We start from the raw sequence: 12,178 nt of genomic DNA on the forward strand, positions 1-12,178 counted from the left end.
ATAAGTACAAATTAGTTCAAGTTTGTAAATCTTTGTAACAATAAGTTAAAAATTAGTTAAAATTCAGTATAATATTAGAAAAAAATAATATAAAATTAGTTGAATTTAGTTACACTAATTCATTTTAAATTAATTATGGTTGATGAAAACAAAGAAAATTTAGTATAATTGGATTCAATTTGTTTTACTACAATTTAATTCAATTTCGGTAAATATAGGTTAAATTTGTCAAATCAATTTTGGTAAATTAAGCAAAATTTAGTTGAAAGTAGTAAAATTTAGGTAAAATTGCATTTAGGCATTTTTAATAACTTTAAGTTGTAAAAAATAGCGAGGGAACGGAACACAGGTAAGAATCCATCGGAAAAGGATTGTTTTGAGATGAAATTCAAACGCTAATCAAAAGAGTTTACAACTGACGAAACTCTTGCCGAAGCGATATCGGCCGGCCCCGTCGGCGTGGCGTCCCTGAAGTAGTGAAATCTGCTGCAGCGAGATGGACTGCTTGGTCGCGGTTGATCCGCCGGGGAACAATGTGTTGGCCACAGACTGCTGCAGTGGCCACAGAATCAACTTCCGCTGGAAGATCTTGTTGCTTCGAGTCAGTTTGGTCTTGTGAAGGCGAGGTTCCCGCAGGGATTCCTTCAGCGATTTCGTGGCCTCCGGGCTGGTCGCTTCCACGGTAGTCGCCTCAAGTCCAAAACAGCCGGCCCCGGTTGCGTGACGTCACTGAAGTTGCTAGAGGTTGAATCTGCTGCAGCGAGTTGGACTGCTCGGTCGTAGTTGATCTCCCGGGGAACAATGAGTTGGCCACAGACTGCTACGGTGGCAGCGCAGAGAATTGTTTCTCTCCGGCGACCGTTTGGCTCAGCACCGACATACTGCGCTGGATGTTGGGGCAGGACGGACTGAACAAACTGCTGGACGGCCGGATTGGCATCTTGCGCTGCAGCGAGTTGACCAGCTCGACGGCGGTCGATCCGTCGGGGAACATTGAGTTGGCCGAGGCGACGGTGCGGAGAATCAGTTCGCTCTTGCAGCCTAGAAAAACTGCCTGCCGGATTGACAGTTGCCGGTTCGACGACCTGAGGTAGCGCGTTCAGCATGATACGGATTGGGCGCCAATGTTGCCGGGAGTTGGGTCAGGCCACGGTGGCCGTTTTGGTCGTCGGAGAAGCTGTGCGCCGCTTGGAAGAGGTGGCGGAGGAGCAAGCTGCCAACTCGTCCCGGTGTTCCACAGGCTGGAAAATCATCATATCTGTTGCCGGGGAAAGAAGCGCGTCATGTAATTATGTGTAATGTGATTAATCAATATGAAAACTTACCTTCAATTTCGCAAGCAAATCGATTAAATCGAAAAAAGCGCACCAACTGTTTTATAAACACGTTTGGAAAAACAAACAAAAATGTTTGACAGCTTGGGCGTTACGATAACTGAGGCAGTGTGCGTGCTGGCGAGTGCGAGTGGTATTGGTGTGAGTGAGCAACACAAAAATTTAAATTTTTAAGGTGTGTGTCTTTGCTTAAGCGTCTTAACTGGCACTGGCGAAGCACGACAATCGCCCGCTCCCCCCCCAAAAGTTAAAGTGGGCTACTGTATAGGATTGTTTACGTTTAGGTAGGTAAGTAAGTTGTTTAGAGAATTTGTTTTTCGATAATTTGGAGCTGATCAAATTATAAGTTTCGTATTTTTTAAGGCAAAAATGAAATAACATTTAACTAAACAAAGCAAAATGGATCAATTTGTTCGATCATATCTCAAGCAGTGGGAGTTAGAAGAACTTATTCCTAGATTTGAAGGTAAGCTTTAATTGATGTTGCATTAGAAAATCAATACACTCAACCCCCGGTGGTTGGTCACTTTTTCGTTTGACACTTTTTTAGTTTGTACCCCGTTGGTTGGTCAAAGTCAAACTAAAAAGTGACGAACTGTCACTTTTTACACGGCGCTCACGCACACTATCAAAACAAACGTTTGGTAGTGTGTGTGAACTCCGTGTAAAAGGGGTGTCAAACTAAAACGTGACCCCGTTCGTTTGACAACAGTTGGTGTCAAACCATCGGGGTTTGAGTGTTATGTTTTTTTAATTAAAGGGTATTATAATTATAACTTACTTAATATTTGTTTAGATGAGGAAATTAACGAAAGAGCCTTCAAATGTCTTTCCGATGATATCATTAGAGAACTGATACCAAAGTTGGGAAAACGTGCCATTTTCAGCTCAGCTTACAAAGAATTTCTAGAAAATGTGAAAACTAAACCCGAACCAAAACCCGAATCAGTAGATTGTAAAGTAAGTTTGACTAAAAACAAGTTTTATTCTTTTTTATGAAAATTTAAAATATTAAATTGTAGATTGAATCAACTTCATCCACGAGCATCAAACAAGAACAAGAACCATCCAAACTTGACGAAACTCCTGACCCTAGCCAAAATGCACCTTCCGTACTGAGCGAAGAAGATACGGAACTTCCAGAGCCCCACTCCACCTCTCCAGAACCACCACCACTTGCGGAAACCTTCAGCATCGCCCCGCTGACGGACCTGACCGACGTGGACCACGAGACGGCACAAGCCCTGCGAAAGCTGCTGGAGCAAAGTCCAACGGCAAGCCACCTGCGAGATAAGAAGTTTCTCACTCGATCCAGCCGGAATCTGCTGAGCGAGGAAATTGTTTACTATTTGTACTTTCAAAATAACGGAGCCCTGACGGAGGAGGTGTTGGTCAACTGGGCTAGGGCGGTGGAGGTGGTCTTCAAGGATGAAGTGGCCGCCATCTACTACAGAAAGCAGCGGGAAGGTGCCTCGTTAGGAACGGGGAAGTTGTGTGAGTATTATCAGAGGATGAAGTGAACTGAAATTTGTTAAACTTTTGGAATAAATTATATTTCTTTTGAACTTAACCTGACAATTTTAAACCTTTTATTTTATTATTATTTCTAATTTGGTTAGATAAACATCAAATGATGAGTTTAAAACTATTTTCTTTTTATATAAGAGTTGCATTTTCACACAAAATCTAGCACAAAATTCTGCCAAAGACAGAAGTCCAATCATCCAAATTTCTTAAAAAATTTTGTAGGTAATTATCAGAAATAGAAATGCACAATCATTGTAACTTTTTTTAAAATACAAAAGCTGTTTTTTTTATAAAGGCCATTGCAAATTTTTAATTCAAATTTCTTTCCCGCCCCTGTCTCTTACTTCAAAATTTCCTTTCAAAAATAAGTTACAAAACAATAATTATTGACGAAAATTCAAATTCTAATAGAAAAAACATATTGTAAATTATTCAGAATGCATTGTCATGGCTTACTAATGCAAATAAATAACAACTTTACTTATAAATTAAAAATTTATAAATTAAGAATGTTGATAACATAGAAAAGTATGAGACGAAAAAAACAGTTCATTGATATTTTGCACATGTTTTGCTAGCAGCATGGCTGAAATGATGTATGAAGCATTTTCTAATGCTTTTGAGCTTGAAGCTTGAAATTTGAATTTTAAGGACCTCACGAGTGACAAAAACTTTAAATACAATTTTGACCAGCCTTAACACAAACATCTCAAAAACAGTGCACATTATTAAAATTTCTTTTAAGTTAATTTCAACTGCAAATTTAATTTTAGGGTCATTCATAACCACGTGGCCATTTTTTTTGGAAAAAGTTTGTGAAAGGCACCTTTACATTGAAAAATAAGTAAATAATTTTGTTAAAATTGGTGATCTTCATGATAATATAAAAATATGGTAATAATTTGTGAATATGCCTTTAATTTTTCATTTGAAAAAAAAAAATTAGCAAGATTTTTTCATAATATTAACATTCTTTATTAAGATCAAAACCAATTTAATTACATGACGTGACCCTAAAAACTCCCTATTATTTGTATTTTTTTAAGCTGAAAGTATAAATAAATTTTAAGATACTTTTGAAGAACTTGTTATTAGAAATTTATTTTATCTGCTGCAAGTGAAAAATTTTCGGATAGAATCCGAAAGAGCATTCATGTTTTTGAATCGAACTCATTTTCATTGAGCAAATCATTACACTTTGAGAAGATTGAACTAATCTTGTTTAACTAATCTATTTTCTAAAATTTGTTAAAACTACTTGTTGAGAAACTCTGAACACTTCTTTACTATGCTCAGTATGATTACGTTCCATTTCGTTCGTATTAAATTCGTATTTTACATTTTACACAAAAAATCTTCCCCGTTGAAATTTTTTTCCCCATTTCAGGTAGATATTTTTTTATGTAGGTAACCACAGCAAAAATCACCTATTTATTTAAAAAAATAATAATGCACTAAAACACAACACAAAATGATAAACATGCTATTAGTTAAACTGAGTTCCGTGAGTGCCTTTAGTTTCGTTACGTCAACAGAGATGGGTACTCTTTTTTCATTATTACAAAAAGCTTAGGAAACAATTTGATTTGCTAATAAAACAAATATCTTCTAGATTATGAAAATAGAGTTTCTGCTTTGGTTTCGACCCAAAATGTGACAAACCTATTTTCAGCAATATTCTACCTACTTTAGAATATAGAAAAATCTACCGGCGTTTTTGACAGCTTGGTGAGTGCACACATGTGCGGTGAGTTACTCTATAATGTAGCCTTAAACTGAGTAATGAGAGTTAAAAACATTTGTACAGTTCCGTTTAACCCTTAAGGTACCTATTGTTATATTTTTTTTTTAAATTTATGAAAATCACTTAAACTTCCTTTTTGCAATTCCGTCGTGAAACTACTAACTACTTTCATTCTTGAGCGACGTAATAGCCTACTTTTCTGTACCAGAAATAACAGAATCGAATAGCAACACTTTTCAAAATGAATGCTGAAAAGTTCTACTTTTCAGCACAGAAATGGATGCTGAAAAGTTGAACTTTTCAGCACTTGTTTCGAAAAGTAACACTTTTCAACTTTTTTTTTGATTCAAGCGATTTATTGACAAAATACATGAAAATTTGACATACAATTTCACTCAATGGGTGTTTTTCGGAATTGCAAAAATGTTGTATGGAACTCGTTGCAAAACTTGATTTTTTCAGCACTCTTCGTATTTATCCAACTCGGTGAACCTCGTTGGATAAATGTACGACTCGTTCTGAAAAAATCCTCTTTTTGCAACTTGTTGCATAAACTACTATTGAAGCTGAAAGTATTACAAAATGCTGATAACATGGTTACAGGGATGCTACCGGCGACATTTTTTCATTATGTTCTATCGAGGTTTTCAAGCGAAGATGGCGTTCGAATGGTGAACGCCCGAAATGTCAAAATCACGCAGTGGTACCAACATTACGGAAAAAGTGTGCCATGACAAGACAGCCACATTTTTTTTCTAATGTTGGTGCTACTGCGCGATTTTGACATTTCGGGCGTTCACCATTCGAACGCCATCTTCGCTTAAAAACCTGGATGTTCTGGAGCAACATTTAAAAAAGGGCGCATAAGCATTTGACAGCTGGATTTTCTTTTGCAAATTTTGGAGCAACAGGCACTTATTTTAGTTGAGTGTAGCTGAGGAGGCAAATAAATGTTTCACACTTTGAATTAAATTTAATAGTTAAAACTGTGGTTCGAGATATTATTGTTGATGAAAAATTCAAAATTTTAAATCCCCAATTTGACACAAATATGATTTTTTAAAAGAACTATTTTTTTTATGAATTCATAGATCTAAACACATCCATGCTCGTGAAAAGTAGAAAATCCATCTTTTTCACGAGCTTACACCCTTACCAAAAATCATGATTTTTTGAGTTCCAAATCCCACTTTTCATACGATTTTTTGAGTTCAGGTACAGTCATCCCACATATTCGGAACACCCACAAATTCGGAACACTTTTATGATAATTTGTCAATAGCATGCCAAAAGTAGCTTTTCTGTCGACCTTACTATTTTTAGAACCTTCATTTGGACATTATCTTGCTATTTCACTAGTAAAAGTAGTACTTTTTGAACAAAAAACTTCATTCCAAGACTATTTTGTCTAGAGCAGCAAAACACCGCCTCCAAATGGCCTGTTTCATAATTGTGGGATGTTATTATGCCTCCCACAATTGTGGAACACCTGAGTTTAACTGATATTTTCACAAAAAAGTTATCAAACCATGTATAAAACATCACTAAGCTTGAGTTTCACTGGTTTCAGTGTGAGAAGTTATTATTTGGTAATAAATATGAACTCCTGGAGAGATCCAAAGTTTGTTTACATTCGTAAGAAAAAAGTGTTCCGAATTTGTGGATTTCAAGGGTCAAAGTAATTATTCAAAAACTTCATATAAAAGTTAAAATTTGCAGATGTTCGATACAGCATTCGAAAGATCGCAAGAAAAGCTTTCAAATGAAGGTAAAAGCGAATCTTTAAGTTCAATTATCGATTTGCTATGATTTTTTAAACATTGGCCGATCTGGAAACCGTTCCGAATATGTGGGATGACTGTACTACAACCATAAAAATGGTTATATGGGTTGAACTGAAAAATCGTATGAAAAGTGGGATTTGGAACTCAAAAAGTCATGATTTTTGGTAAGGGTGTAGTAATTAAGGTGTGAATAAATTTTTCAATGTTATAAATATTTCTCTACCCTAGTAACACTAGGCCATAAAAGCCTATTTAGGCACTTTGAGGGTTTTCAGAACCATGATATAACCTGTAAGTTTGAAAATGTCACTAAGGTAGCTCAATTCTTATTCATTTGTTAACAAAACTTGTGAAAAGAAAGAATGAGTAATGGAAATTGATAAATAGGTAAAAAAGATCCTACTTAGGATCCTTTACTTTACTATTTCATTCTGGTTAATTTGTTCAATTGCCTTGATCCTTATTTTGAGTGACTGTCATAATCCTGTAATTATTGTAGGCCCGATGGAGGTCGAACCACGGGATTGAAACTCGTCTGAAAAATCTGTATCATTTTCTCATTCAGAACAGTGGCGCCACGTGGTGGTAGCTGCCCTGTTTATTACACTGTGAAATTATCCATGGCCAATCCAAGGAACCAGAAGGTGACAAAAGAAATGTCCGTCCAAAATGGGTGCTGCAAAAAAACTTATTATTTTTAACAAATTTTCGTACAAATCAGCAACGAATTACAAGTTTGACAGCCGAACTACACTTAAAAGTTGGTTTTGTTATTTGTTTTTGCAAAACCGCATATTTTTTACGAAAGTGTCAAAAATATTCGTAATCACCTTTTGTCTCTTGGTGGCGCTTTGTGTTAGTATGTGTGTGGTCTACGTTTGCGGACGTGTACTCAGAGCACAGAACAGTGAGAATTAGCGAAAATGCTTCACTTTCTTCTGATACAAGTCGCCATATTGAAATTGCTTGAAGATTCATACCCGTGGTCGAACCGTCTACATCGGCCCTACATTCCTTACTGGGTTGTGAAATGACACTCATAACTTGAATGAAGGCAGTTGAACATCATCATGTGAACATGGAAAATTAGGTATGTCTCAAAAATCAATGTTCCGATATAAAAGTCAATGAACTTTCAACAATCATTCATTTCACAAGCAACGGCCTTCAAAGGGTCAATCTCACTCCACTCTTTTTTCTCTCTTTTAACTGCTCTCTTTGCTCTTCACTCGCTAGCGCACCATGCGCGCTCGCGGTCTAGAGCTCGCCGGTCGCATTGCCAAAGCATACTTACCTGGCATAGGGGTTACCGTGATCCTGAAGGCGGTTCCCCCAGGGCGAGGCCTTTCCATTGCACTTCGGTCGGGCTGACCCCTGCGATTATTCCTCATGTGAATAACTCGTATGCGCAATTTTTGGTAGCCGGGACGTGCGTACGCGCACATCCCGATCCTAATCTTTGAAAAAAAAAAACTTAAAGTAACTTCCTAAAAAAACAGCGAAAACTAACTTAAAGAAAAACACTCAAAAGATTCAAAGAAAGAGTTGGTAACTCTCCCGGCATCATGACACAGCAGCATGAGCTCTGGGAGGGAGGGAGAGAAGATTCTAGGAATGATACGAATCTTGGGATTCACTCACAGTTGCCGGGCGGAATGAGATTGTTGGGTGGTGGAATATTTAACGCAGCAAAAATATCCCTCTGAAATGAATCATCAAAACTGAGTTTATCACGGCCCGATGTCTTTTGGATTCTGTGTTCTTTTTTGCCTTGCAGATGACGACGATGATGGGGGTTTGGATTTTCTCTCGAGTTGATAATGAATTGGGAGGGGATTGTAGAAGGATTTCTGGGAAGATTGAAAAAATCATCATATTTGAAACAAAAATCATGGCTTGTGCTTTCAAGGGAGATCACAAGTTCTCAGATTCTTTTAACATACAATAAACAAACAAAAAAAAAACACAATTCTTATATGTTTTAAATCAATGCTGTGAAAAGCCTATCTCAAAATTATTTTTCAACACACAAAGCCTCATTATTTATTTCTAACTGTATTTCTCACAATTTCATCGCACACCAGTGCGCGCACATTTCTCCGGATGCTTATTACAATCCCCCCTTTCGAATGGGAATATCGTTTGAAAACGGAAAACGTGATACATTCTCTTGATCCACTCTTCTTTGACGAACTGACTGACTTGTCTACAACAGTCTTCATCTTCATCAAGCTCAAAGTCTGGATTCAAAGTCAGATTCTTCCCTCTCCCATCCCACCACCCCCTCCTCTTATTCGCCGGTCTGACCATCGAGCTTGATTGAGAAGAAACAATTGTGAGCCTGTAAGCCGCTTAAAACTCCAACCAAGAAACTCTTTCCATCTCTCCCCATGTGGCTGCAACTTCAACTCTATACCGAGTTTCGATTACGAAGTTACGAAGTCGGTTTTCACCAGATGGTTTTCTTGAAAAGTCGGACTTTTGTACTCTCTTTTTTCTTCGCTGCTATTATGTGATGTTTGACTCGCTGTGTGTGAATATAACGATGAATAGTCCTCCACCGTGTAGTACTGAGCAACCACGAAGAGGAGAAGGGCGCTTGGAAGAGCTTGTTCAGCAAACAACTCAAAAGACTCGAGCGTCTGGAGGAAGGGGAAGGCAAGAATACCAACTTGGAAAACATAGGCTAACCGACCGAGTGGATCGGTAATTTGCATTCACATGCGATCCGGCTACGATCGTGTAGTTTCTCGTATCATGAATATCATAATCGAAATGCTCATAAAATAAACCAGCTGCAGCCAGATGGAACGCAGTACAGCACATGATTCGATGGAGGAGTTGGAATTATTGAGAAGAAGTTTGATTTTTTTGAGTTTTTACCGTTTCAAGAATGAACACATTTGATATATGCACACTACGAAAAAAACGTGTAATTTTCGGTCAAATTAGATGCACATAACTGGAGCATCAAATTAGACGCAAAGCTGGGTCATATTAAACGTAATGTTACACGACTCAATAAATGTCGATAGTAGTGTAATATTACATTAATCGTAATTTTGGGTAGAAATTTTCCTATTGGAATTATGCCATTCTTATTGGACAACATAAAACGTGTTTATATATTATTAAATCAATACGTTTTTATTGCATCACATCATAATTTATCACATAATATTCCAAACTTGTCTTCTTTGTAACTTTTCTACGTTTTTCACCGAAACCGCTCCAGTACCCGCACAGCCTTTGTTATTCCACTACCAATTTTCCGGCACGCCATTTGCACCATGTTTGCCATCCCGCTGAAAATTGCCGTTTCGGTTCACTCCGGGAACATCTCTTCTCAAACTTTTTCAGAAAGAAGAAGCCAGAACCGTATTTTGCCTCACGTTCGAAGATGTCCGCTACCTAAACAAAAACGAAACGGAAAATGACAAAAAAAAAATATGAGTGATCTGTTTCACATCGCTTCAAGAAGATTAAACTCACCTCTTACAAATATTTTTGATTCCTTTTTATAGAAAATTGTAGCAGGTTACGATCAGTAAGATGAAAAAATTAAGAGAACCTGGACAAAAATTATTTTCTCAGCGACGTAAAACGTGGTTGACGTTTTGACGTTTCTTTATTCTGACAGACGTGCAGCGACAAAGGTGCGTGATATCGGGTTTTATTTGATGTAACATTACATCAAATTTAACGCTCCAGTTATGTGCATCAGATAAGGCGTAAAATTAGATTACATTTGATGTAATTTTAGGTTTTGGGCGATACAATAAAATACCAATGGGAATTTCATCGATTTACGTCAAAATAAACCCAATTATACATCGAAAATACGTTTACATGATTAATTAATAGGATTTATCAAAGATTACGTCGAATGTAATATCCCAATTTTTTTAGTGTGTGGGTCATTCCATCTGAAGCGGAACAGCATTTGAAAATTACCATCTCCGATTCTGCTCAAATTTGGCAGAGCTGTTGAGACTATCAAAACATGCAAAAATCCCCCTCCATTTTTGTACCCTCCCAAAAAATCGACTTTTTGGCGATTTTTGAGCGAAACCCCTATATTCAAACGACGATAACTCAGGAACCACACATCTTAGAGGGTCGGTCTAAGACTCAATTTTGAAGGAAATCGGACCTAGAATCCAATTCCGTGATTTAAATTTAGATTAAAATATTTTTTCCTACCTGTATTGCGCAATTGAAAACTTTAAATGGCCGTATCTCAAAACAGCCCTATTTATTTTTTAAATTTGACCTCACCATCGTATTCCCCGTCCAATTTTACATAAGAATCACTTATCGGCAGCAAGGAATATGTTTCGTTCCAGAGATATCGAATTTTAAAGTATTGAGTATTTGAGATTACCTAAATTAGCTACACTCGCTACATATGCTAGAAGCACTCAGTCGTGCTGATCAATAATTACTACCTGGTGTTCTGTAAGATGAATTATTTTTATAATTTTATACGATTTTGAGATAATCAATACCTTGAACAATCTATTGGGTAATTTTGAATGCACTGTTTTTCCTGATCACAGTGTCATTGAACCATATTAAGTAAAATTTGAACTTTTAATATTTATCTGCAAAAAAAAAAATCATTTTTCTATTGTTTTCATATTTTTCCTAATTCTTCATTCCTTCCCACTTAATCAAATTATTTCTTTTATTTGAAGCGAGAACAAATGTAGAGCTGGCTGTAGTAGATGAAATAATTCTCATGGGTTCTAGAACTTTTGCCATGTACGGTATCGAAATAGTGCCATTCAGCAAAAACCCCAAAATCTGATTTGAAAGATTGATCATATTAAAACGATTTTTATATTGTAAGCCAGTTTCATCTGAATAACTGATGTTTTTTCAATTCTGGTACATTTAATTTCAAAAACAAAACCATATACTTCTGATTCATGTGGACAGCACCTGTATCGTCTTCCAAGATTTCGAAATGGTTGACAAACAAAAAAAAAGGTTATTGTTCGGACGGTGTCGAAATCAACACCACTGAGGTTGATCTCAATCATTTGTATTTTTGTATTTTTGTATTTTTGTATTTTTGTATTTTTGTATTTTTGTATTTTTGTATTTTTGTATTTTTGTATTTTTGTATTTTTGTATTTTTGTATTTTTGTATTTTTGTATTTTTGTATTTTTGTATTTTTGTATTTTTGTATTTTTGTATTTTTGTATTTTTGTATTTTTGTATTTTTGTATTTTTGTATTTTTGTATTTTTGTATTTTTGTATTTTTGTATTTTTGTATTTTTGTATTTTTGTATTTTTGTATTTTTGTATTTTTGTATTTTTGTATTTTTGTATTTTTGTATTTTTGTATTTTTGTATTTTTGTATTTTTGTATTTTTGTATTTTTGTATTTTTGTATTTTTGTATTTTTGTATTTTTGTATTTTTGTATTTTTGTATTTTTGTATTTTTGTATTTTTGTATTTTTGTATTTTTGTATTTTTGTATTTTTGTATTTTTGTATTTTTGTATTTTTGTATTTTTGTATTTTTGTATTTTTGTATTTTTGTATTTTTGTATTTTTGTATTTTTGTATTTTTGTATTTTTGTATTTTTGTATTTTTGTATTTTTGTATTTTTGTATTTTTGTATTTTTGTATTTTTGTATTTTTGTATTTTTGTATTTTTGTATTTTTGTATTTTTGTATTTTTGTATTTTTGTATTTTTGTATTTTTGTATTTTTGTATTTTTGTATTTTTGTATTTTTGTATTTTTGTATTTTTGTATTTTTGTATTTTTGTATTT

At 35.4% G+C, this 12,178-nt stretch overlaps 1 protein-coding gene and 1 non-coding gene across 2 annotated transcripts; both read left to right on the top strand.

The window, feature by feature from the left end:
* Positions 1 to 1,627: 1,627 nt before the first annotated feature.
* On the top strand, positions 1,628 to 2,919 carry LOC120420695 (uncharacterized). Its single transcript, XM_039583789.2, has 3 exons — positions 1,628 to 1,800; positions 2,131 to 2,294; positions 2,357 to 2,919. Exons 1-3 carry the CDS (start codon positions 1,734 to 1,736, stop codon positions 2,852 to 2,854), a joined length of 729 nt encoding a protein of 242 aa, XP_039439723.1. The 5' UTR covers positions 1,628 to 1,733; the 3' UTR covers positions 2,855 to 2,919.
* Positions 2,920 to 7,675: 4,756 nt separating this feature from the next.
* Positions 7,676 to 7,839, top strand: LOC120420704 (U1 spliceosomal RNA). The gene has a single exon (XR_005605885.1). It is a non-coding gene; the product is annotated as a U1 spliceosomal RNA (small nuclear RNA).
* The last annotated feature ends 4,339 nt before the right edge of the window (positions 7,840 to 12,178 follow it).

Source organism: Culex pipiens, chromosome 3, assembly GCF_016801865.2.
Source record: "Culex pipiens pallens isolate TS chromosome 3, TS_CPP_V2, whole genome shotgun sequence".
Lineage (NCBI taxonomy): Eukaryota > Metazoa > Arthropoda > Insecta > Diptera > Culicidae > Culex > Culex pipiens.

Excerpts from the sequence above, each read along its gene's own strand:
- LOC120420695 (XM_039583789.2), top strand. The coding sequence starts at position 1,734 with ATGGATCAATTTGTTCGATCATATCTCAAGCAGTGGGAGTTAGAAGAA. Across the intron at positions 1,801-2,130 it reads ACTTATTCCTAGATTTGAAG|ATGAGGAAATTAACGAAAGA; the intron begins GTAAGCTTTAAT and ends ATATTTGTTTAG. Across the intron at positions 2,295-2,356 it reads CCGAATCAGTAGATTGTAAA|ATTGAATCAACTTCATCCAC; the intron begins GTAAGTTTGACT and ends ATTAAATTGTAG.